At 43.2% G+C, this 23,828-nt stretch overlaps 1 protein-coding gene across 2 annotated transcripts in view; it reads left to right on the top strand.

Moving 5' to 3' along the window:
* Nucleotides 1-23,828, top strand: part of Creb3l2 (cAMP responsive element binding protein 3 like 2) — a 111,491-nt gene that overhangs the window by 53,828 nt on the left and 33,835 nt on the right. Inside the window, exons 1-3 of one of the 2 annotated variants that reach the window (XM_042677248.1) lie at nucleotides 5,577-5,594; nucleotides 5,711-5,927; nucleotides 22,070-22,245. In XM_042677248.1, coding sequence (XP_042533182.1) covers nucleotides 5,798-5,927; nucleotides 22,070-22,245 — 306 coding nt within the window. In that variant the 5' untranslated portion in view covers nucleotides 5,577-5,594; nucleotides 5,711-5,797. Of the gene's footprint in view, nucleotides 1-5,576; nucleotides 5,595-5,710; nucleotides 5,928-22,069; nucleotides 22,246-23,828 lie in introns of those variants that run through there. The other variant, XM_042677247.1, reaches the window with a different exon arrangement.

Genomic DNA, 23,828 nt, shown 5'->3' with positions numbered 1-23,828 from the left:
GACATGTTTCCCGGGGTAGGGATTTTAAAAGACATTCTGTTTCTGCCTGTCAGATTTCTGTAAAACAAATATCACGGCCCCAAAGCAAAATAAAACCCAAGAAACATTCCTCCCAAACTCCAGACTTCTTTTGTAATAAGATCTCTGCTTATCCATTTTTTTTTTACTTAAAGAAATACATAAATGCATGTAAATGTTAGGGTCAGAAACAAATTGGGCATATTTGACATTTTTTTTTGTAATGAGTTTTGATTTGTGAGCCTTTTTCTTTCTCTCTTTTGAGTCTTTTTCTTAATACGTAGACAAAGTCGCTTTATTCTTCCTGGTTAGCCTCTGGCACTTGTGTAAGAACTTCTCAGGTCTAAGGCCATAGGGAGTTCCTTTCTCTCCCTGCAGGGGTTGGAGGAGGGCAGGTTGGTGGCCTCCAGAGTCTTGGGGCTCCATCCCGAGCTACACAGAACTGTGTTTTGTTGGAGGGAGACGTTGGTTTCTTAAGTGAGCTTGAGGTGTGTCCTCTAAATCATTTCTTGTCAGCTCGCCCCACCACATTCCCTGCTTTGGTGGCTGCAATCTTTGAGTGGTTTGTGCTCCACTCAGGCTTCTAGTTACAGTTTTTGATTTTGAAATACAAAGGCCTCTTCTGCCTAAACGCCATCTTGTTAGCCGGAGGCTCATGGCAAAGGTGATCCTGTTTTCCAGATTTGGAGGTGGAGCATGGGGCTGGAGACCAAGATGGATGCAAGGTTCAGACTGGACTCAGTTCTGCATTCCTCCCATCTGAACCCCAGCACCCACTGTGCCTCAAGAGCAGGGGTCAGAGGGGCAAATAAAACAAACCCATAATGGAGTAAGAGGGCCTCTCCCCTCCTCCTCCCAAGTAGAAAAGCTTTTGTAGCTCCCTTTTGTCGCCTTTGACATTTTGGAGAATTATAGGGTATTGTAGCAGAATGGGTGGTTAGCTCTGCCCTGTCACTGTTGAGTATGATTACTACTATCCCTGCTGGCAGGGCTCAAACTCAGATGCATAGATTCCCCTCCTCCCATTCAAGACATACTGCAAGAGTTGGGTCCTTGAATCCGTGAGAGGTGATAATCTATGAATCTAGTTTAAAATCCACTCTACCACCTCATCAGCACAAGCACACACATCCACACCTAGCACGTGCATAGTTCTAGAGAGAAGGAAACTAAGTCCCCGGGAGTTGAGTGACATCCAGTGGGGTATAGTGCTAAGACTAGAATTTACATCTTTGCTCGTTCCATCTCTACCTTCCACCAAAGAGGTCTGCTGGGCTGATGCCAGGTAGCACAAAGCCTTAGAAGGTACCTAATGGGCACCTTCTGTGGGACACAGGACCGGAACACCAGGTAACTTGTTTCATGGAGAGGGACTGTCCTCTGTGTTCATGACAGACCTTTCTTCATCTTTGGAAAGAGGATGTTGGGTGCTTCAAAAGGGCTAGATTTCCAGCTGAGTCATAGAGTTGATAAGGCTGACTGATAAAATATTTAGGTAAGATGGAGATGAAAAGCATATCAAAGAAAATTAAAAGTATGTCAAATTAAGAGAGGCTTACTCTAAGTCTCTCTCTGTCCAGGGAAGATCAATCTAGGTCATCTAGGATTATTTTATAGGGTAAATAAATTTGTTTTCATCTGCAGTTGTTTCCTAGTGGGTAAAAAGGAAATATCAGAGATGAAATATCAACCTTTATTGTTTTGTTAATTTGTAAAATTGCTATCCAGTGAGGTGTGAGGTGTGTGTGTGTGTGTGTGTGTATGTGTGTGTATGTGTGTGTGTATATACCAATATGTGCCAGTACTGGGGCTTGATCTCAGGGCCTTACCCTTTCTTGTTTAAAGCTGGCTCTGTATCACTTGAGCCACAGCTTCACTAACAGTTTTTTGGTGGTTAGTTGGAGATGAATTTAAGGACTTTTCTGCCTGGACTGGATTCAAACCTCAGTTCTTACTTAGCCTCCTGAGTAGCTCGGATTACAGGCATGAACCACCAGCCTGGCATTTAATCCTGTCTACATCCTCATGAGTGAGCATCAGCCTCCTGTCTTGCAGTTGTTAAAACTCTTGAATCAAGTGCTAGCAACTAATATATAATCCTAGCCACTAGAAAGGTTGAATCAGGAGGATTAAGGTTCAAGGTCATCCTAAGCCTAAAAGTCCTCAAAATTACATCTCCACAGAGGGAAGCTGGACAAGATGACATGAGACTATTATCCCAGCAACTGTGGGATATGCTTGTATGAGAAGCAAGACAATATCTAAAAAATAATCATCAAAAAATAAAACAAACATATCTGGAGATGTGGTTCAAGTGGTAAACTGCCAGCCTTATTAAGCTCAAGGCCCTGAGTTCAAGCCCAGAACAAAACAAACCCTCTCCATGCAACTGGGTAGTGAGGCTCCAATGCCTCTTTCCTAGGACCAAGCAATGTGGGAAAGTCCAACTAATTTGACATAAGAGGATTGTATTTAATGGTCTCCCTATAGCTGACTGGAATCTCAGAATGTGGGTTGAAAACAAACTTTCCTGGAATGTTGTGACCCTCGAATAAGAAGTACTTTCTAAACTCATAAAGCTTGATTAAACCATTAGAGAGAATGGGCAAAATGGTATCGTTCCATTCTCTTGAAAGAACTAAAGTACGGGGCTGGGAAGGTGGCTCAGTGGTAGAGCACTTGCCTTGCATGCTCGAGGCCCTGGGTTCGATTCCTCAGCACCACATAAGGAAAAAGCCGGTAGTAGCACTGTGGTTCAAGTGGTAGAGTGCTAGCCTTGAGCTGAAGAGCTGAGGGACAGTGCCCAGGCCCAGAGTTCAGGCCCCATGACTGGACCCCCCCCCCCCCACCCCGCAAAAAAAAGAAAGAACTAAAGTACATTTTTTATAATCTTTGAGTATTTTACTAAAGTGCTTGCAGGATCTAAGAAAACCTCTCCTTTTGAGGATAACTTTGTTCCTTTCTCCGGTTTCTGGCCACCAGGACCAGAATGCTTGTTTCTGGCTGGTATGATGATGAGCTGGTACTGACCCAAAACCTGTACCAGCACTGGCAGTTGCTCTTTTCTGCTGAGTCCCGGAACCCACAGCTTCTAAAGAGACCCAGACGGAGCCCTTTGGCTGGGCTGAATCTCCGTGTCTGGTGGTACTGGATGAGCACTTTCTAAGCCCTGGTCCTCCTCGGTGCTTATCTGTGCTTAAGTCCCCAAGTAGGTGGGCGGGCACAGTTGATCCTTGCTCGTGTGGAGATTCTTTTCTGCAGAGGGGACTGTCATCATCATGTACTTGATAACAACTGTGGGATTCTTTCAGGACTGCCTGTCATTAGGGCTAAATTGTTTCATAACATGATAATTGCTGTATTATCCAAAGTAGAGGGAGCCTGGGGAAGGTGAGCAGAGCTTGAGATAGTTTATTATTGGTTATCCAGGGATGTTCATGAAAACATTCATTAGTGCTTCTCAGGAGAGAGAGAACTATGCCAGCAGCCAAGCCAGTCCTAGGCAGCTTTGCTTCGCTTCCAGATAGAGCAGAATTCCAGAAGGCTGACAGAACGGGCCAGTGTTTGTAACCCAGGCGGCAGGATTGTGGTTTGGAACTGGAGGGACTGTGAGTTCAGTCCTTGCCTTTGCATTTTACTCTCTGTTCTTTTTCCTTTTGTGGTTTTAATTTGGGTCTTCAGAGGCACTCCATTGAACACTGCAAAGCATCCTGTTGGACAGGCTCTGAAGAGATGCTTGGGAATGTGACACTGACTTCCGACTCTGGTGTAATTAGGAAATCTGCTGCTAACCTCAGTCTTGCTGTGGCTCCTTTCCTTGCTTGGTTAGCAGCTTTACTTGGGAGTTGGTTAGACATGAAAGCTCTTGGGCTCTGCCTAGCAGCTTTACTTGGGAGTTGGTTAGACATGAAGGCTCTTGGGCTCTGCCTAGACCTATGTCTTAAGATTTCCCCCATGTAGTCCATATGTATGTATCTAGAGATTTGAGTCACCAGCCCAAACAGTAGTGGATCTGGGAAAGAGCTTTCTGTCTTATCTATCTTGCCTTCCTAGTGTCTTTCTAAAGTTAACATTTGGTAACTACAAAATCAGAACTTTCCTCCCACGTGGGCTTATTTGGACTTCTAGGGACTGTGTTAACTACTAGGGCTAAAAGATTATGAAGAGGGGTAATGAGTGGAGTGGAGGTGACCTTCAATGACTGACAGAGGAAGTGAGAACAGATGGCTGATGGTGATCTTCTGTATGGAAATGCACTGTCTGGAGACACTTTTGTCTTTAGACCCTGGGGAGTTTACTGGCATCTAGTGGACAGAGACCAAGGATGCTGCTAAACATCTCAATATACAGTACAACAGCCCCACCCTGAGAAGAATTCCCTAGTCCACTATGTCAGTTACTTAGGTTGAGAAATGCTCTTCTGCAGATCCTTGCACCACAGGTGCATGGGCCTTTGGTTCCTTCAGAGTAGGGCAGTAGAACAAGAGATCTAGAAATCCCAGGGATTATCAACTATTCCTGCCTCATGTCCATAGCATATGGATGGATGGGAAGTTCATGATATTGGAGAGAGAGAGTGAGAGTAAATAAGGAGATAATGGGAAAACTAGATAGGAACAAAGTCCAGGCAGTAGAAGAATACAGAGAACCTGACTCTTGAGTGTTTTCTGTCACTCTAAGAAATGCCTAAGATGATCAACTTATGAAGGGAAATTCTTTTAGCTTCCTATTTGGGGGACATTAGCCTATAGTTGGCTCTGTGCTTTAGGCAAGGCAGCACAGTATGGGATAGGGGGAAGGCTCATAGAAGAGCATGACTGTCCACCTCCTGGTTGAAAAGTGACCCCGAGAAAAAGAAAGAGACAAGGATCCTACAGACCTCATGAAGGGCACACCCCCAGTGTCCTGATAATCTCCCACTAGCCCCACCCAACCTTTATGTAAGAGGTAATAGGTCCTGAAGGTCTGGATAATAATACCATAGGCTAGAGACCAAGACTCTTAACACATGGACCGGTGGGGTGATTCCAAATCTAGACTATTGCACTGCCTCTGATGCCTTTGATCTTGGCTGTAATCACACCTGATGCTTTGAGATTGGGGGACAGCTTCTTCACAGACACTGCCAGTGGGGAATGTGGCAGATCCGGACAGCATCATCCCCCAGGGACTCACACTGTCCTCCATCCACACTCTTGTCAGTGTGTTTCAGCCATTCTTCTCCTCGAGAAGCGGAGCCTATTTTCCTAACCCATGAGCCCTGGTTTGTGACTTCCTTTGGAGGCTATGGAGGTGGTGGTGTCATGTGACTTCTGGAAACCACTCAGATGTTTTATCAATCACAGAACCTTTCTGTGCCCACAAGAGGAAGCCCAGCCTGACCCAGTCAGCTGCCCGGGCCAGCCCCATCTTCAGCTCACCCTCCATCCAGCTCAATGAGGCTGTATCAGGAAACCCCAGTGAAATCAGCTCATTCAACCAGCCTAACCACAGATGAGCAAGGAATAATAAATCAGGGCTATTTTAAGCATTAAACTTGTGGTTTGCTGACAGAAATAGACAAATGGATATTATATGTAAGTGACTTTACATAGTGAAGTGCTGGATGTTTTTTGCTTCAGAGGATGTGCGTAGAGTACGGATCAGGTGATGGTTAAGGGAAACTCAGTTGTTCTTCTGTTGTTTCTTGCAGCACTTCTCCGAACTTCTGGATGAATTTTCCCAGAATGTCTTGGGTCAGCTCCTGAATGACCCTTTCCTCTCGGAGAAGAGCGTGTCGATGGAAGTGGAGCCATCTCCTACATCCCCAGCACCTCTCATCCAAGCTGAGCACAGCTACTCCCTGTGCGAGGAGCCCCGGGCCCAGTCACCTTTCACCCACACGGCCACCAGCGACAGCTTCAATGATGGTAAAAATGCAAAGCCGGGAAACACATGGGACATGGGTCTCTTGGATTGTAACTCCTTCAGAGGGTAGAGTGTGGGCCATGTTAGCATCGGTTCCCACATTAGCTACATACCTTCTGTGTGTAAGACCTGGTAATAGGCTGTGGGAAATACTGAGACTCAGGAGGTATTTCTCCCTACTAGGCTGTGTCCCTGTAAAATTGCTGTAACTGGATGATGGTAATTACTTTCTATGATCCTGTGGCTTGGGTCACAGAGTAGACATTTTCAAATCAGCCTGTGTTCTCTTGGTAATAATTCCTATAGGTCCAGTAAGTCTATTGTTTCAAGAGATCACATCGTTTTTTGTTTTTTTGTTTTTTTCTGATAAAGGATTTTTCTTTGACTGCGGTTAATCTTAGGAGCTTCTTAGGCTGGAATGTTCCAATCCTAGAATGTTCCATGGACCTCGTTTGTCTGGGATTGTGATGAACATTCTTAGACTTCTCTTGGTTATTTAATCATGTTCATCAGCAATGTCATGAGTAAGGTATTGTTGAAGTTCTGTTTTTCTAATTTTAGATTTCTTGAAGTGTTTTGATTATTATTCTATAGGTCTTTAATTGGTATATGTTCCACCTTCCAAATTTTCCAAGGCAGATATATGCATTTCTTATTGAAGTGTTTTGTTTTCTTAGAGTGAGAGCTAGATACTTTAAGTTCTTAGAATAGGTTCTGAAGAATCTATTCTCAGTACCATATATGACTTCTTCACAGGAGAATGCCGGGCTGGGGAATCTTGCTGACTTAATTTTCTTCTGGGTTTTGAGCAGCTTTGATCGTGCCACTACTTCAGATCGAACACAGGGCCTCGCCCACTCACATGACTGGCACTATACACTTGAACCACACCTCCAGTTGCCTCCTCCTCCTTACACTGTGCATGCATGGCAGATTATTCTGTTGATGGCTTCTTCGTACAGAGCAAGTTTCTTCATGCTTGCTTTCAGTTAAAGGCCAATGCCTCTCCTTCTTGAATTAGCATAAGGAGGTGCTTCTCAGAGCTACTACAGTCCTCAAAGGAACACAATTCTCAGGCCAAGAAACTATCCTACCTTGGGATAGAGAATGTTATGGGTATTAAAACTTCTCTTGGATACATTTCTTCTTTGAGTAAGTTGCCCTAATACACAGGCCGGGAAATGGGGCCTCATGATCTCAGTGAAAGGAATGCTGAGAATCTGTTAGTGGATTCTTTCATGACTAGACCCAGATAAAGCCTTAATCTTATGTTCAGATTATTTGTTTTTCTGATGAAAATTTAAGTGCACGATACTTACTCCTTCTCTATAGATGTCAGCTTTTCTCCTAACCTCAGATCAGAATGAGATGCAGTACATGGAAGGCTCCTCAGAAGACAAAGAACTGAAATCACTAAAGGACATAGAGTTGCTTAGAGAACTCAAAGCATGTCTACATCTTAGCATTTCACCAAATCATTTTCTTCTTCCATGCCATATGTCTCTTCTCCTTTTGTCTTCTTCCTCCTGTTCTCCTTTTGCCTCCTCCTCTCCTTTCTTCCTCTGCTTCTGTTCTCCTGTTTCTTCTCCTTTTTATCTGTTTTCCCCAATCCCTCCTGCTATTTGGTCCTGCTTCTTCCTCAGGTTCCTTTCTGATACAGGAATGGCGCCACAGCCTGGTGCCCGGAATCCTCAGAATGAGGGATCCACTGTAATACCTTTTCTGACTTAGCCAGGGAAGTGATTTTGCTGGTTACATGGGACAGCACTGAGCCATTGTGGTGAGCGACTGTACAAAAAGGGGACTAGGCAAATAGCAGTCAGCAGGGATCACTGGGTGCCAACCTGGAAGCTGACTTCCACATCTCTCCTCAGTGATGTCCAGTAGGTGACCTTTGTCCATGTCTGAACTCCTTCACTTCATATTGTAACCACTCATTCACCACGAAGTTCTTGAGTTCACATGTCAGGTACTATAGCAAATCAAAGGACAAACATTTGCTCATTGCTCTCACAGAATGTATCAAGTGGGGAAGGATTAGAATTGTATAATTAGTGGTTAAAGTTATGTGCTGTACAGGCACACCTTGTTTCAGATTTTTCACACTCACTACCAGTGATTACTTAACTTTCCTAACACACAGCTTCGTTGCCAATTACCTTATGTCTTCTTTGAGGATTTGGTATGATAGTATATTTCAATGAATGAGCCCATGACCTGGCTTCTGTTACAACTGTGATTATTTGAATCCAACCTGAGGTATTCAGGAAGGCTTTGGAGAGGATTTCTCAATTTATCAACCCACATTCTACAATGAACGGTAGTGGGTGCCTAGCTCTTCAACTTATAATAGCTTGCTCTCTGTTAGTTTGTTCTTTATGTGTCGGTCAGATTTAGTAAATCTGCTTTACGTTTTAATTCTCTGGAGGCAGATATGAACTACGATCCAGGAGGAACTGCTTTCTGAGGACTGATGGATGGAAAAATCTTTTTAGATAGTGGTTAAGGTACTTTACACAGCTATCATGCTCAGATGTGATCTGAAGATGGTTCAATATTTACCTTTTCATATTACTTCCCTGTTACAGAATCCCCGATGACTTCCCGTTGTTTTTTATGATGAAGCTGAGCTCATGCCCATGGGTTGGCAGGCCTTTGGGAGCTGATCTGATCACCCTTCCCAGCCTTCGTCCTGTTACTGCTGTCCATTTGGTTCTAGCATTGGCTCTTCCACTCTACATCCTTTCTTCATACTCTTCTCTCTCCTTGGAAGTACCCATCACCCTGTCTGCATCCTCCACTCACCCCTCCCATCTAGAAGTGGCCACCTTTCATACTAGTTCCATCCTACCTTGCTGCTACTTGCAAAGGGATGATTATGATTACACTTGTATGCTTGTATTTTGGGGGCGTCTATAGGGTTATTGGTTCTCTTTTATATGTTGAGTTGACTGAGAACAAGTAGAACTCTGAGTCTGACACCTAGCCCTGTGCTTGCTGTTGAATGTGTCCACCCAACATTTATTTCATCACATCACCTGTGGAACAGAAGAAGGTATGGAAGACTGAGCGCATTCCTGTGCTGATGGGGTGATGGGGGATGCCTAGTCTGCTCTCCCTGTCCCATCTTTTCCCGTGCAGATACATGGCAGCAGTATGTAATCAAGATGGTAGCTCTTGGCTGCTAGTCAGTGTCCTGTACAGAATCAAGCACAGTGCAGACAGAAGTGGGTGTCTTAAAAATGCCTGATGGTTCATTTTTTAAATCAAATTCCATAGTTCCTCTTTTGAGTAGTAGCCTCATCAATGGCAGTCAGTCATACATATGCAGCAAAATAGAAAAGCAATAGGGAGTTTCTGGGGAGGTGAGAGTTAGAAATTTGAATGAGGATAAACCTTCTATTGAAGGTGACATTAGCAAAGATCAGCAGAAGAGGAGGGCAAGAACCACCTGTATATCTCAGGAGAAAGATTTTAGGTAGTGGGATCAGCAGGTGCAAAGGCCCTTTGAGCAGAAGTAATAAACACTAATATATTGATGCCCGGTTTGTGTTCAGATAACTCATATCTGTTCAGCAGCCTCACTGTTCTAGAGTTCACAGGTTGGAGATGGCCTAATTAGATTAGCTCAGCAGACTGACTTTTCCTTTTAATTCCACATACATATTTTGAGGCCTTCCTGTGTGAATGGCACTGTTTTAGGTACTTGCGGGACACAGTAGTGAAACTTAGATCCGGTTGATAGAAGCTAAGTTCAGTGAAAATACTTTGTATCCAGATACCCAGTCAGACAGAATGTGAGCTGTGTCCCAAGAGGAAATCAAGCCGGAAATTCCCAGGAGTGAAAGTGCACTCATTGAGGATCCCAGGAAAGGTGGATGGATGAGGCAGAATTTCATGTAGTCCTTGGAGCATGGCCTCGAGTTAGTCCCAGTGGGAACGGCTGGAGGAAAGCAGATGGAGAACAGGACCCAAACATTCAGGGTTCCTTCCTTTTCTGTCACTAGTTGTTTTTTTGTTTTGTTTTGTTTTGGTCATTGTTGTTGTTTTGTGCTAGTCCTATGGCACGACCTCCAGACATGGGCTTCTTTGCTCAAAGTTAGCACTCTACCACTGAGCTATACCCCTACTTCCAGCTATTTGGGTGGTTCACTGGAGACAAGAGTCTCATGGATTTTCTTGCCTGGGGTGGCTTTGAACCGCTAGCCTCAAGATCTCAGTCTCCAGACTAGCTAGGATTGTACGTGTGAGCTACCAGCACCTGGCCTGTTACTAGTTTTTAATTTTTGTTTTAGCCAGTGTAAATGAACAGATCGGAGTCATGGATAGATGTCTATGGCAGGTAGGGCGAGGGGAAATAGTAGTACTTCTTTTACAGGAAGCTTTTCTTATCGTGAGGGCAAAGCACATACTGTTCAGTTCCCCAGCTTGCACCTTGTTCTGTTTTTGATTGTGTGTCTCTAACAGGCTGACCTGGTCATTTTCTGGGAAGATGCAGACTGGGTTAGGTAGAGCTCACAAAGGGTTTCTGGTCCATAGTCCATCTTTGTGAATGTCCTGATATTTTCTCTGAGCAAAAACTACTTTCCTAGGCCGGCAAAGGCATTTTTATAAGTAGGGGATAACCAATAGGGAAGGGAAACTGTTTGAGATATATGATATCGAAGTGGAGGGTGAACTGAGCGCTAGTGGCTCATTCCTGATTCCTAGCTTCTCAGGCTAAGATCTGAGGATCCAGGTATGAAGCCAGTCCATGCAGATAAATCTGAGAGACTCTTAAATCAACCAGCAAAAAGTTAGAACTGGAGGTGGAACTCAAGTGGTAGAGCACCAGACTTGAGTTAAAAGGCTCAGGAAGAGTGTGAGGCCCTGAGTTCAAGCCCCAGTACTCTCAAAAGAACCAGCACAAAAAGTTAAGGTGAATGAACAAAGGAGCAACTTGCCCAGCAAAGCATCATCTAGGTTCTGGCTTCAATTGTGTTTCTGACTTTTGATAATAGGCAAGTATTTGGGAAGAGAAATTATTTTATTCATTTGAGTACCATCTTGCATTCTTCTTAAAAGGTGAACAAAAGCAACCCTTCCCAAATGCAAGAGCCCTCTCAAAGCAGATAACCACCCAATGAAGAAGTATGACTGCTCTTCAGGCAATATGGAAATATATACCATTTAGAGTAGCTGTTTGCATTAAATCTGATGTTCTTATCTCTTGACAGTAGCCTAGGCAAAACTGAGTCCTTGCCTCTAGTGAAGGATACTTGGGTTTTCTGTCTCTTTTTAACTTAAATCAAAACTAATTCTTCTGAAATTGCCTCTAAGCCTGAAACTAAGTGGTAAGACACAGAGACAAATAGATAGAGAATTAGTGTATTAGAATTTTTTTATCTTTTCTCTTGTTCTCCCCTTTTTTTCTTTGTCCTTCATACTATAACCCTTCTCTTTCTTCCTCTCTTCCTTCCTTATTGTTTCTTAATTTCCCCCAATCTATTCCACTCTCTTCTTGAACCCCACAGCAATCATAAATTACAGGGTAAATGTAGATGTTCATAGCCTATCATTTTCTCACAAACCTCAGACAGATCCTAAAATGGTATATACAAAATCTGGGACTATCTCTAGTTGTTAATTTTTTTTTTTTTTTTGGTAAGAGGCTTTATAACTTTCTTTAGGTTCTTGTAAGATTTGGTGGCCAAAAAAAAAAAAAGGGGGTGGTGGTGGAGAGAAACACTAGTCTATGATTATGTAGATGACATCCATTTCTGGGCTGGCTGTGACAGGGGGCTTTTCTGCAAATCCCAGAGCTAAAGAACTTCACGTAGTTCACACAAGCGTGAGGTCTCAGAACATGGCTCACCCCAAGAGACCGCCGCCACACGCCTGCCCATCTCACTTCATGGTAAGCAGATGCTGGGCTTCCCATTCTACTGATTAGCATAAACAGTAAAAAAAAAAAAAAAGAATAAAAAATGAAGAGGTGAAAAGAGATCAGCAGAAATATCCCAGGAAAATGCTTAGGAGTATCTTAGGCTTTGAGGAATACAAACTTATGCATGAATGACTGAAGTCTTATGCCTTACTCCATGGAGGATATCATTATTACAACTAGTTTTTGTCATTTCCTCTGTAATTAAATTGGGATGGTAGAGTTAGGCATGGTAGCTCACGCCTATAATCCTAGCTACCCAGGCTGAAATCTGAGGATTGAGGTTAGAAGCCAGTGGATGGGAACAAATCCAAGAAACTCTTAAGCAGTGAATAGCCAGTTAGGGAGGTATGGCTCATGTGGTAGAGCTCCCCTTGAGTTAAAAAAAGCTAAAGGAAAGTACCCTGGCCCTGAATTCAAGCCCAAGTAATGGCACAAAAACAAACAGAAATCTAAAGCAAAATAAAAAAATAAACTGGGATGCTAGGTGCGTGTTGCTTAGCTTTCTGTTATCCTAAGATAGCCAGTTTTTAAAGGGTAAAAGGCTTAGTTTGTTCACATTTCTACAAGTTTCTTTACCTTGGGTCTGTGATGAGGCAGCATTTCGTGAGATGCCAGAAAGTTAAAAAGAGCAAGTGAAGGAGACCATTTTCCCATAATTCCCTTCTGATCATGCCCAGTGACCTGAACCCGTGATGCCTACCTCTTAGAGTCATGGCAGGCTGGGGACTGAGCATCTAACATTGGGGACTTTGGGAGATGCTTAATAGCCAAGCTATAGCACTAAGTATGTTTCTGCTTTATTCTTTAATTTCAGTGTTTTCCCCAAAGAAGAAACTTCATGATACTAGACTAAGTCATTCAGAGAAAATTAGACATGTCCCCTAAGATGTTATATAAACAGAGGTTCAAAAAATAGAGTATCAACAGACTTTAATACCAAATAGAGTAATATGGATTGATCTGCACTGGCATGAGTCAAGGTAACTGTATTTGGGATGCAGGACATTAATAAGGAACTATCTTTCTCCTGACAAATCTTTTGGGGGCTTCTTGGGCTGTCAAGGGCCCAGGACAGCAAAGCAGGCTGACTTAGATGTGGAAATGAAAGTGGTCTTCTGTAAGCGTCAGGTGAGCAGGTGGTGCTGGTGTGGAGTCACGGGGCATTCATAAATGGGACTGGCTGGAGGAGAGCAGGGACTTGATTATTCAGGGCCACAGGAGCAAGGTGGGTTTCAGAGATTCAGAGGAGAGGGTAAAGGCCTGTGGTTGACCTCACCAGAACCGGGAAGGGCTGCATTGATAAAGGTTATCTGGGGAGCCAGGGGTAGATACCAAATCTGAATGACAAAGAGCATGGATTTGGAACTGATTAGAGAAACCAGCAGCAGGATTAGCACAGGGTTGCTTGTGCTGGGAACCGGGTTAGGGGTGAGTCATAGGGGACTTAGGGTTCTGCTTCAGTGTTGGAAGGGTCTGGAGGTTGACGTATTGCCAGGAAGTGGCAGCTGAAAGGCGTCACAGAGACGAGAGGAAGAGCTGTATGTTCATCGCATCGAATTTGAGATGGCCATAAGAGCATCGATGGTCTGAGTCATCTTAGAGGGCCAGCAGGTTCAGGAGTGGAAAAGGAGGATGTGTTCATCACTGACCCACAAACTGGGTCCCCTGCCATGGGTGGGCTGAGAAGAGGACCTTGTCCTGGTTGGTTTAGAAAAGCAGAGAAGCACAGCTAAAACAGATAGCGCTGTTTCCCTTAAAATCAATACAGAGCTGAGCGCTGACGGCTTACACCTGTAATCCTAGCTACTCAGGAGGCTAAGCTCTGAAGACCATGGTTTAAAGCCAGCTCCAGCAGGAAAAGCCGTGAAACTCTCATCTCCAAGTAACCACCAGAAAACCGGATATGGTGCTGTGGCTCAAGTAGTAGAGCGCTAGCCTTGAGCTGAAGAGATGAGGAACAGCACCCAGACCCAGAGTTCAAGCCCCACAACTGACAGAAAAAGAAAAGAAAAGAAAAGAAAAAATCAGTAGAGCAAAATAATGACCGCTTTGTCTGCCTAGCCAGGACAATGTTAGAATAATATAAGAAGCAATGGTCTCCACCATTTAGCAATGAGAATGACAATAATCACGAAGGAGAGGTATAACTTCAGTGAAGAAAAAGAAAGCATCCGTGAGTTTCATGCACATGTGTATACTAGAAATCAGTCATTTATTCCAGGGATATTTATTTGATTCATGTTCGTTCATTTAGTTTGTACAGAGGGGTTCTCATTCCACATAGTAATTTGTAAGTACAGTGCATCTTGGTCAGTGTCGCCCCTCCCATGGCTCTGTCCCTGTCTCCCAACCTCATTCATACCTGTAGACATACCTGATTCCACTTTTGCACACGCATATTGAGGATGAGCACTGTGTCCACCCACCCTTCCTCTCTCCAGTGGTCTCAGTTTGTGTGCTAGACACAGTGCCCCATGAGAGAACTGGAGATGTTGCAGCACTGCTGAGAGAAGTCTTAACCTCCAGAATCAAACCGTGTGCATTCAAATACAGGCTGTGCCAGTGACCCATAGTGTGATCTTGGGTGAGTAGCTTAATGTATGTGCCCCACTTGCCTGAGCTTTAAAATGAGAGTAATAATAGTATAGCATATAGCGTGGTTGTAGTGCTTAAATGAGTTAATACTGACCTAATTCTTAATGCTTAAATCAGGGTCTGTCCATTTTCAGGCACTGAATAATTATTAGCTAGTATTGTTACTGCATTTGTGCAGACTCCATCCCTTGGGCAGACACACCTCTAACTTTCAACTTGTAGGCTGACACATTCAACACAATTCTTGTTCTGCCTCTTCCTGCTTACCAGATTCCAGAACCTTTTTTTTCTTTTCTTTTCTTTTTGTTTTTTGTTTTTTTGCCAGTCCTGGGGCTTGAACTCAGGGCCTGGGTACTGTCCCTGAGCTTCTTTTGCTCAAGGCTAACATGCTACCACTTGAGTCACGGCACCATTTGTATCTTTTACTGTGCATGTGGTACTGAGGAATCGAACCCAGGGCTTCCTGCATGCTAGGCAAGCACTCTACCACTAAGCCACCTTCCCAGCCCCCTATTTTTCTTTAAAGATCAAGATTTGTCTATTTCTTTGAAAATATTCAAAGGGGAAAAAAAACAAAACAAATGTTAAGGATTTGGAAGAGGCATATCTATCTATCTATCTATCTATCTATCTATCTATCTATCTATCTATCTATCTATCTATCTCTATATGTATATATGTAATTTACAAAAATGTCTTCACATCAGCATCAGTGGTTTGTATGTATTTTTATCATATAAGTGGCATTTGTACCATAATTTCTCTTTTTAAGAATGTCTGCCAACTGTATGTAATGTGTGTGTGTGTGTGTGTGTATGAAATCTCAGTTCATTGTTGACTCTTTTCTCTCCCCGTCCTTGGTTTTTATTGAGTGTAGTTGTCTAGCAGTGGGTTTGGAAGATCTGCATTTGGTGTTGCTTCTGGTTTGGTTTCTGTCCCATTTGATCTTCCTGAGTGGTTGTCTGAGCGTTGAGCTTCTTTGCTCTGGGACGTTAAAGGACAGACCACAGACAGTGGCTCCTTTCCATCTTCCTGCCCCTAGCTAAGGGCAGTGCTGACGAGATGGGACATTTGAGTCTGACCTTTAACAGGAAGCTGTTTGTACAAAATCAAATGATTTGAGCGTAGGGCTCATTCTCCTATTGCATAGTAAACTGCTAAATTTATTGGGGCAGTTTCTTATCTGACATGAACCTTTCAAGGTGTGTAAATATAACTCAAGAACACTTTTTTTTAACTTATTTTAAAGCTTCTGGGTTTAGAAGTGAACAAATATAGTGTATCTACAGATTCTTGGCCTTAAAGTTGAACAAATTGTTCAAATGGCTAAGGATAATTCTAGTTCTAAGTCTCAGTAGACCTTCCGATCTTTGTTCCAATAATATTAAACTACAAAAATAAGATCCTGAGTAAAGTTTTAATACTCATTCCTTCACTCAGTCTTTTGTTGCCCGCTCCTACCTCCATACACACACACCTCAAAGGTTACATTTGTCCTTTGTTTTCTCTGATTTGATATTTATTTCCACTAGGGACGAGGGTACAAGCCAACACCCACTGGTTTGGAATGAAAGCTCTTTTCTCTAATTTCAGTTACTGTAACCTTTCAATGAGTCCAAGTCCAAGTCCAAGCCTCCAACTTCCCAGTCAATACACCAAATGTGTTACCAGAAAGTGAAGAACAGCTAAACCATCTCTTGGTCCTTGTGCCTGGTGAGAGAAGCATTCAGACAGGACTCAAACGTAAGCAAGCTCATGATAGGAAAGTTTACTGGGAAAAAAAAAACATGGCCAAGAAAAAGAGCACATGGCATAGATAAGTGATAGGAGATGGCCCTGGAGCCTATTGCCGCCATCTTGGTTGTATTCCTCCTTACAGAGCTTGGCTTTGGGATAAATCGAGCAGGGAGTCCTTGGAGATGGCTGGTCTCCTTTCTGTTTCCTGTGAGAGGAAACAGAAAGAGGATTGTCCTGTCTTTATTTCCTCATTCTTTTCTAGCCTCCTGCCCCGATTTCGTTGTCAAGTAGTTTGGGTTTATCACAGAACTCATCCATCTGCAAGTTCTATAGATCATAATTCCCCGATTGGTTGCTTTTCTACTAACTCCCCTCAGTATCATTAAAATGCTGTTCTCACCAAACTACTTACTAGCCAACTCCCTAAATCTGAAATCATTTACTTTGTGAAGTAACCTGCTAGTATGTCTAGCTAGTATGGATATGATCCATCGCTGATGGTTTATAGGAGTTATTTTGGGAATAAATTGATACAGGCAGCTGCGTTGGAATAGATCCTTGGGTAATAGAATTCCTTGCTCTTAGCCTGCTAGCTATGTCATTGCATAACAAACCATCCCCCACCTCGATTCCTGAAATAAACACCATTGTATTATTACACCTCACCCGTCTATTTGTTGCAGGGGTTTTCTGGCTGGTCCATATTTGGATTTTGCTAGGTTCAGTTGCATTCATTCGCATCTCTAAGCCCAGCAGTGAATTGACTGTATCTTGGCTGAGCTCCGCTTGGGAAGCATCCAGCTGTTTCTGTGATGCTTCCTCTGTAATCAGTAGATTATCCTGGCACTCCTTCTCATGGTAATGATGACACCAACATAAGATAGTCCTTAACAAGCTAGAATCTACAATGTGTTAAGAAATGAATATGCTGGCCTACATGAAGTCACATAGTAAAGTAGAGGATACTGAAAAGTCACGTGACAAAAGGCATAGATAGAGAACTGATCAGATATACAACTTATTTGCATATACTAAGGTGTCTCTTGCTCAGCCCAGGGACCCTGAAGAGGCCTGTCTAGTCCTTGGAGTTTCTAGCCAATAACGGCCACCCTGAAGCATAAAGTAGAGCAGAGAGGAGCAAACTATATCCATGGGTGATTATGTAGGGACAAGAGTTGTACTATAAAGTGTTATCAGATAAGGTTTAAAAAAAAACTCTTGAGTGTTCTGAATCTTCCTCTTGGTGTATTACTGATTTTGGCATGTTTTCTTTGTCCTTTTTCTTGAACTTGCTACACAAGTAGCATATTATTGTGCCTAGATTTTTCCCTTGATGGTATATACCTTTCCTTGGTTATTAAAGAAGCTTTGTAAATGTAGTGTCTATATAAACGTATTACTGAATGACTACACTGCCATGCACTTAGCCTTTCTCTTGTTGTTTAATATTCTGGTTATTTCCATTGTTTTGTGATGGTAAATAATGACTCAGAGTGTTCCACTCTGGGCAGAAAATTCCAAGAGACTCCTTCTCCAAAATAACCAGGAAAAAGCTGGGCTGCAAGCTTGGCTCTAGTGGTAGAGCACCAGCTAAGCAAGCAAGCCACGCAAGAATGTAAGTTCCTGAGTTCAAGTCCCTCTTCAATTAAAGAAAAGAATATAGGCCGTCCTGACTTATGTTATGAATATGCCTATGCTTTGAGAATGGTTTCACTAGATTGAGAGCACCAGTTTCATCATTTAATTCGTGTTTCATATTTACTTTTGCTGTGTGTGTGTGTGTGTGTGTGTGTGTGTGTGTGTGCATGTATATGTGAATTAAGTGGGAGCACAGTCATCTTGATTATTATGTGGGGATCTATCTCAGGATTTCCTGGTAATTGGAACACTTAAAGCTGTTCCTTTACTGTTCCTTTCATTATTCACAGTGGCCATATTTCATCTTGTTCTCTGTCTTCCAGCCACTGCCAGGTATAGATAGTTCTCATTTTGGGCAACTTGTATGTATTCCTTTCAAGAAGTAGAGACATCGACGCCTTACTTCAGAGCCAAGAAGGTGCCATCTGTGTTCTCTGCCTCTCTGTTTCTTGCCCACTCTGCCCGAAGCTCTCCTCTGCATGGATCTCCCTGGCTCTGGGTAGCCTCCTGGTTCTTAGCCTCTTGGAGAAGCAGTAGTTGGCCTTTGGCCCTTGGTCCCGATTGCTTCTCTAAGCTGAATTGGACGCCTATCTAGCCAGAGAATTCTGCACCAAGCATGTGTAGTCTCTTTCTTCTGGCCGCCATCAGAAGACCCCTTGTTCTCTCCCTGCCCGCCCTGGGCTGGAACATTGCCCACACCCATCACACCACATAGTCAGCAGCTTACAGATCTCATTCTCAAAGGAAAAGTCTCACGTTGTGAATGCTTTTTGTATGCAATTATAATCTTTGTGAACTTAATCTTTAAGTAGCTGTTCCCTCCCTTCCCTGTATTGTACCTTTACAGAATGAAAGGGGTGTCAGATTGTGTGTGTGTGTGTGAGAGAGAGAGAGAAAGAGAGAGAGAGAGAGAGGACACAGAGAGAGGACAGAGAGAGAGGAGAGAGAGAGGAGAGAGGAAACAGAGGAGACAGAGGAGAGAGAGAGAGAGAGAGAGAGAGAGAGAGAGAGAGAGAGAGAGAGAGAGAGAGAGCCAGCCCATGGATGCTAGTCCTGGGGCTTGAACTCAGGGCCTGGGTACTATCCCTCAACCTTTATATTCAAGGCTAGCACTCTCCCACTTGAGCTCTGGCTCCAGTTCTGTCTTTCTGGTAGTTAACTGGAAATAAGATTAGCATAGACTTTCCTGCCTGGGTTGGTTTCTAACCACAATCCTCACATCTCATCCTCCTGAGTAGCTAGGATTACAGGTGTGAGCCACTAATACAGAGCCAGGAGTCAGATTCTTGAGTGAATTTCATAAACAGCTTTATTCTCTGGAGGATCCTCTGGGCAGGTAGGGTATCTTTAAAGTTCCCCATAAAAGCATAAGAACATATCTTGGGTTTCTTTATACTTCATTTTATGATGCCTCATTTCATTAAAACTGGTCTCAGGTGGGGGTGGTCATCTTTCCTTATTCCCTGTCTCCAGCCTCCTTGATTTTCCATTCTTGTCCTCTGCCTGCTTTTCTGGGGTGGGGCTGGAGTTCTATCCCTGAAGTAACTTGGTGCCGTTGAAGTTTCTAAAAGAATGTGTGTTAGTCAGCAGAGGGGCTGTGGCGGATCTCCCTGTCCGGTCATTCTCTATACCACAGCTCAGTGACAATCAGGAAAACTTTGGCAACACGAGGAGACTGAGACTCACCCAGACCCTCTCCTTTTCCTGGATGAGTATTTTGTCCATTTCAGCGAAAGATACATGTCTGTTTCACACTCTGAAGTCCTCCAAACAGCTGAACAAAGTTGGGAAATCTGGGTGGGTTTAAGACATGGGTGGAAAGGCAGAAGAATACAAAAAGAAAAAATTGTGAAGCCATAGTAATCAAAATAGCTTGGTACTGGCATAAGAACAGAGCTCAGGACCAATGGAATAGAATTGAAAACCCAGAAATGAACCTACAGACCTATAGCCAACTAATCTTCCATAAGGGAGCTAAAATAATAGAATGGAAGAAAGACAGCCTCTTCAGTAAATGGTGCTGGTAAAATTGGTTAACTACTTGTAGAAAACTAAAACTAGATCCTTATATATCACCCTGCACCAGAATCAACTCTAAATGGATCAAAGACCTCAGAGTCAAAGCTGACACTCTGAAAACATTACAGGATGGAATAGGAGAAACCCTAGGCCTCCTTGGCTCAGGCCGAAATTTTCTTAATAGAGACCCGGAAACACAACAAATCAAAGAAAGGTTGGACAAATGGGATTGCATGAAGTTGCAGAGCTTCTGCATGGCAAAGGACATAGCTAGCAAGATCAATAGAAAGCCTAGAAAGCCCACAGATTGGGAGAAGATCTTCACTAGCCATACAACGGACAAGGGTCTCATATCTAAAATATACTTGGAACTCAAAAAATTAAATCCCCCAACAACAAATCCTCAAAGAAACAACTGCCCAATAAATAAGTGGGCTAAAGACTTGAAGAGAAACTTCTCTGAAGAAGAAAGAAGGATGGCCAATAGACACATGAAAAAATGTTCAGCATCCCTAGCCATAAAAGAAATGCAAATCAAAACAACATTGAGATATCACCTCACCCCAGTTAGAACGGCAAAAATCAAGAACTCTAACAACAACAGATGCTGGAGGGGATGTGGACAGAAGAGAACCTTACTTCATTGTTGGTGGGAATGTAAACTTGTTCAACCACTTTGGAAAGCATTATGGAGGTTCCTCAGAAGACTTCACATAGAGCTCCCCTATGACCCAGCAATCCCACTTTTGGGCATTTACCCAAATGTTTACAAACAAGACCACACTAAAGCTACCAGCACAACTATGTTTATTGCAGCATTATTTACCATAGCTAAGATCTGGAACCAACCCAGATGCCCCTCAGTAGATGAATGGATCAAGAAAATGTGGTATATATACACAATGGAATTCTATGCCTCCATCAGAAAGAATGACATTGCCCCATTTGTTAGGAAATGGAAAAACTTGGAAAAAATTATATTAAGTGAAGCAAGCCAAGCCCAAAGAAACATAGGTCCCATGGTTTCCCTTATTTGCAATATCTAGTATATGTATGAGTCAAGCAGAAAAGGTCAGATAATGTGATGTTAGGAAAATGAACCCTTAGATATGTATTTAAATGTTTTTTTCTTTCATGCATTTGTTTCAAACTCATTTATAAGATAATTTCTTTGTAGCTTTGTATGTCCCTCCCCCACAGTATAACCCCTGCTTTCACTATATTTGATGTCGGTATAATTTGTGGAGGAGATGGGGGAAAACAAGTCGTTTAAGGATACAGGTGGACCCGATGCAACTATGAGAAGTACAAGTTGTCATGTCCAAAACGAACTTTACAACTTGGGTGGGAGGGGATGACGGGGGGGGGGGGGGGGGGGGGGAGGCTGGGAAGGGATGTGAAGGGTAAACAAAGGAGGAGGCTGCAATGCTTGATAAGAAATGTACTCATTGTCTTGCCCATGTAATTGTAACCCCTCTGTAAAGTATGTTCACAAAAAATTAAAATTAAAATTAAAAAAAAATTGTATGCTTGGGACATGGGGAATCCTCTGTGTGGAGACCTTGCTTGGTAACCATTTTGCCTCTTGTTTTTTTCTTGTGTATATTTATTTTGAGTAGATAGCACGGCGACTTGGTTTGAAAACTCCAAATGCATAACTTAACTACACATCAAACAATTTCCCATGGTTCCATCCCTCACCTACCTGGCCTCTTTCCCGCCCTGCCCATGAAGCAAGGTCTCTCCACTCTGTCATCCTTCCACGGTTTCTTCAGCCATATAGCATGCAAGCATATGCAAGCAGACTTCGACTTCTTGTTTGCCTACTTGTTTTTGTTCTAGTACTGGGGCTTGAACTCAGGACTCCACATTCTTACTTGGCGTTTTTGCCCAAGATGAGTGCTTTATTGATTGAGCCACACTTCTGCTTCCTAATTAGATATTCAGATCTCACTGACTTTTCTCCCCTGGGCTGGCTTTGAACCACAATCCTCATATCTCAGTCTCCTGAGTAACTAGGATTACAGGCCTGAGGCACTGGTCCCTGGCTACCATTCATTTCTTTGTTTCTCTTCCCTCCTGAATATTCCTTTTGTCTATTTTTCTTTGCCTCTTGGCAGTCCTTCCTTGGAGCTTTGTTCGAGGAGGTGGGTCAGTAGTCATCCGTTTTGGTTATATCAAATACCTGAACAAGTTCTCATGCACACGCCTCTTATTTTTCTTCCACAGAGGAGGTGGAAAGTGAGAAATGGTTTCTGTCCACTGACTTCCCTTCAGCCACCATCAAGACTGAGCCGATTACGGAGGAGCAGCCCCCAGGCCTGGTTCCCTCGGTCACTCTAACCATCACAGCCATCTCCGCCCCTTTTGAGAAGGAAGAACCCCATCTGGAAATCAATACTGGGGTATGCTGTATTCCCCCCACCCCACCCCCCATATAAACAGGTTGGATCAGAAGATACAGATTTCTACTCTCAAGGCATTTATTCTCTGGGTTTTAAATATTCAAGGTATGCATGAAAATATCAAGAATAGATTGCCGGGCGCCAGTGGCTCACGCCTGTAATCCTAGCTACTCGGGAAGCTGAGATCTGAGGATCTCGGTTCAAAGCCAGCCCATGCAGGAACATCTGTGAAACACTTATCTCCAATAAAACCACTAGAAAACTGGAAGTGGCACTGTAGCTCAAGTGGTAGAGTGCTCACCTTGAGCTGAAGAGCTGAGGGACACCCAGGCCCAGAGTTCAAGCCCCACGATCAACCAAAAAAAAAAAAATACATTGACTGGTGTTGGTATTAGTTATATGACATTGTCCACAAAATACAAAGGCTTGTGGGTGGGAGATGGGAAGAGATGGGAAGGAGGAGGCAACAATGCTTGGTAAGAAATGTACTCATTATCTTGCCCATGTAATTGTAACCCCTCTGTACGGTATTTTCACAATCAAAAAAAAAATACAAAGGCTTTGTCCAGGAAAATTAGTAACAAGGCTAATTTCATTTTTCTTTGGTTGATACTACAAAATGAAAAATTCATCCAGATGAATATTTATGATGAAAGAAAACAGATTCCTCATGGTATTTTTTTTTGAGCTAGTGAGTGAGGAATAGTTAAGATAATGGTTGAGGATGGGCCTGACATGGTGGTCTATTGTTTGCAGTCCCAGCTACTCAGAAATCAGGAGGATTGCAGTCTAGCCTGGGTGAAAAAGTTAGCATAGAGCCAATCTCCACAAACAAGCTGAGTGATAGCACATGCCTATAAATCCCAGTTATTTGGGAGGTTCAGGTGGGATGACTTTTAGGTAAAGACAAAAGGACTAGAGGTGTTACTCAAGTGGCAGAGGACTTTTCTTGCAAGTGTAAGGTCCAAGAGTTCAAATTTCAGTACTGCCCACAATAGATAATGGCTGAATCCCTACCTTAGAGTACCACTAGGGGGTGCTAGTTTCTATGTCCTGTTTTGCTTTTCGTGTGCGGTGCTGAGTTGCCCTTAGCAAATTAAGGCATTTTCCTTCCTGTGGGTTCATTTTGTGTCGTCTCTGAAAAAGTATGAGAACTCAGGAATCTCTTTCTTGGCCAACATCATGGCCTACAGCAAGTAGGCGTTTTCTCCGAGTATTTCCTGTGTGTGAACTTGGAACAGAATCATGCTTGTATATCTTCTGGTCCTAGCTTTCCTCTAAGCTCAGAGCCTCAGGTTCTAAACAGTGACTGTAGTAAGAGTCATCATGTCCCATGCCCTGTGAGCTAGATGTAGCATCTGTCTGTTCTGGGCCTCTGTACAGCCACAGCCTCCTGTATCCTCCGCTCCTCTTTAAGTAAATGCAGGGTGATGGACGGAGAACCCCAAAGCGGCCTCTGGTACCTTTTCTTGGTAGATCCCTGGCTCTCTTTAGTGTATTAGTCTCCTTAGACCAGAAAACTTTAAGCAGCAGTGTAGGTAACATAGCTTAAGCATAGTGCCCTGTGTGTCCGTCACTGCTCT

This window comes from Dipodomys spectabilis, unplaced genomic scaffold (genome assembly GCF_019054845.1).
Source record: "Dipodomys spectabilis isolate Male_0828 unplaced genomic scaffold, ASM1905484v1 ptg000034l, whole genome shotgun sequence".
Classification (NCBI taxonomy): Eukaryota; Metazoa; Chordata; class Mammalia; order Rodentia; family Heteromyidae; genus Dipodomys; species Dipodomys spectabilis.
The sequence above is the reverse complement of the archived record's forward strand: the minus strand, read 5'-3'. Positions and strand labels throughout refer to the sequence as shown.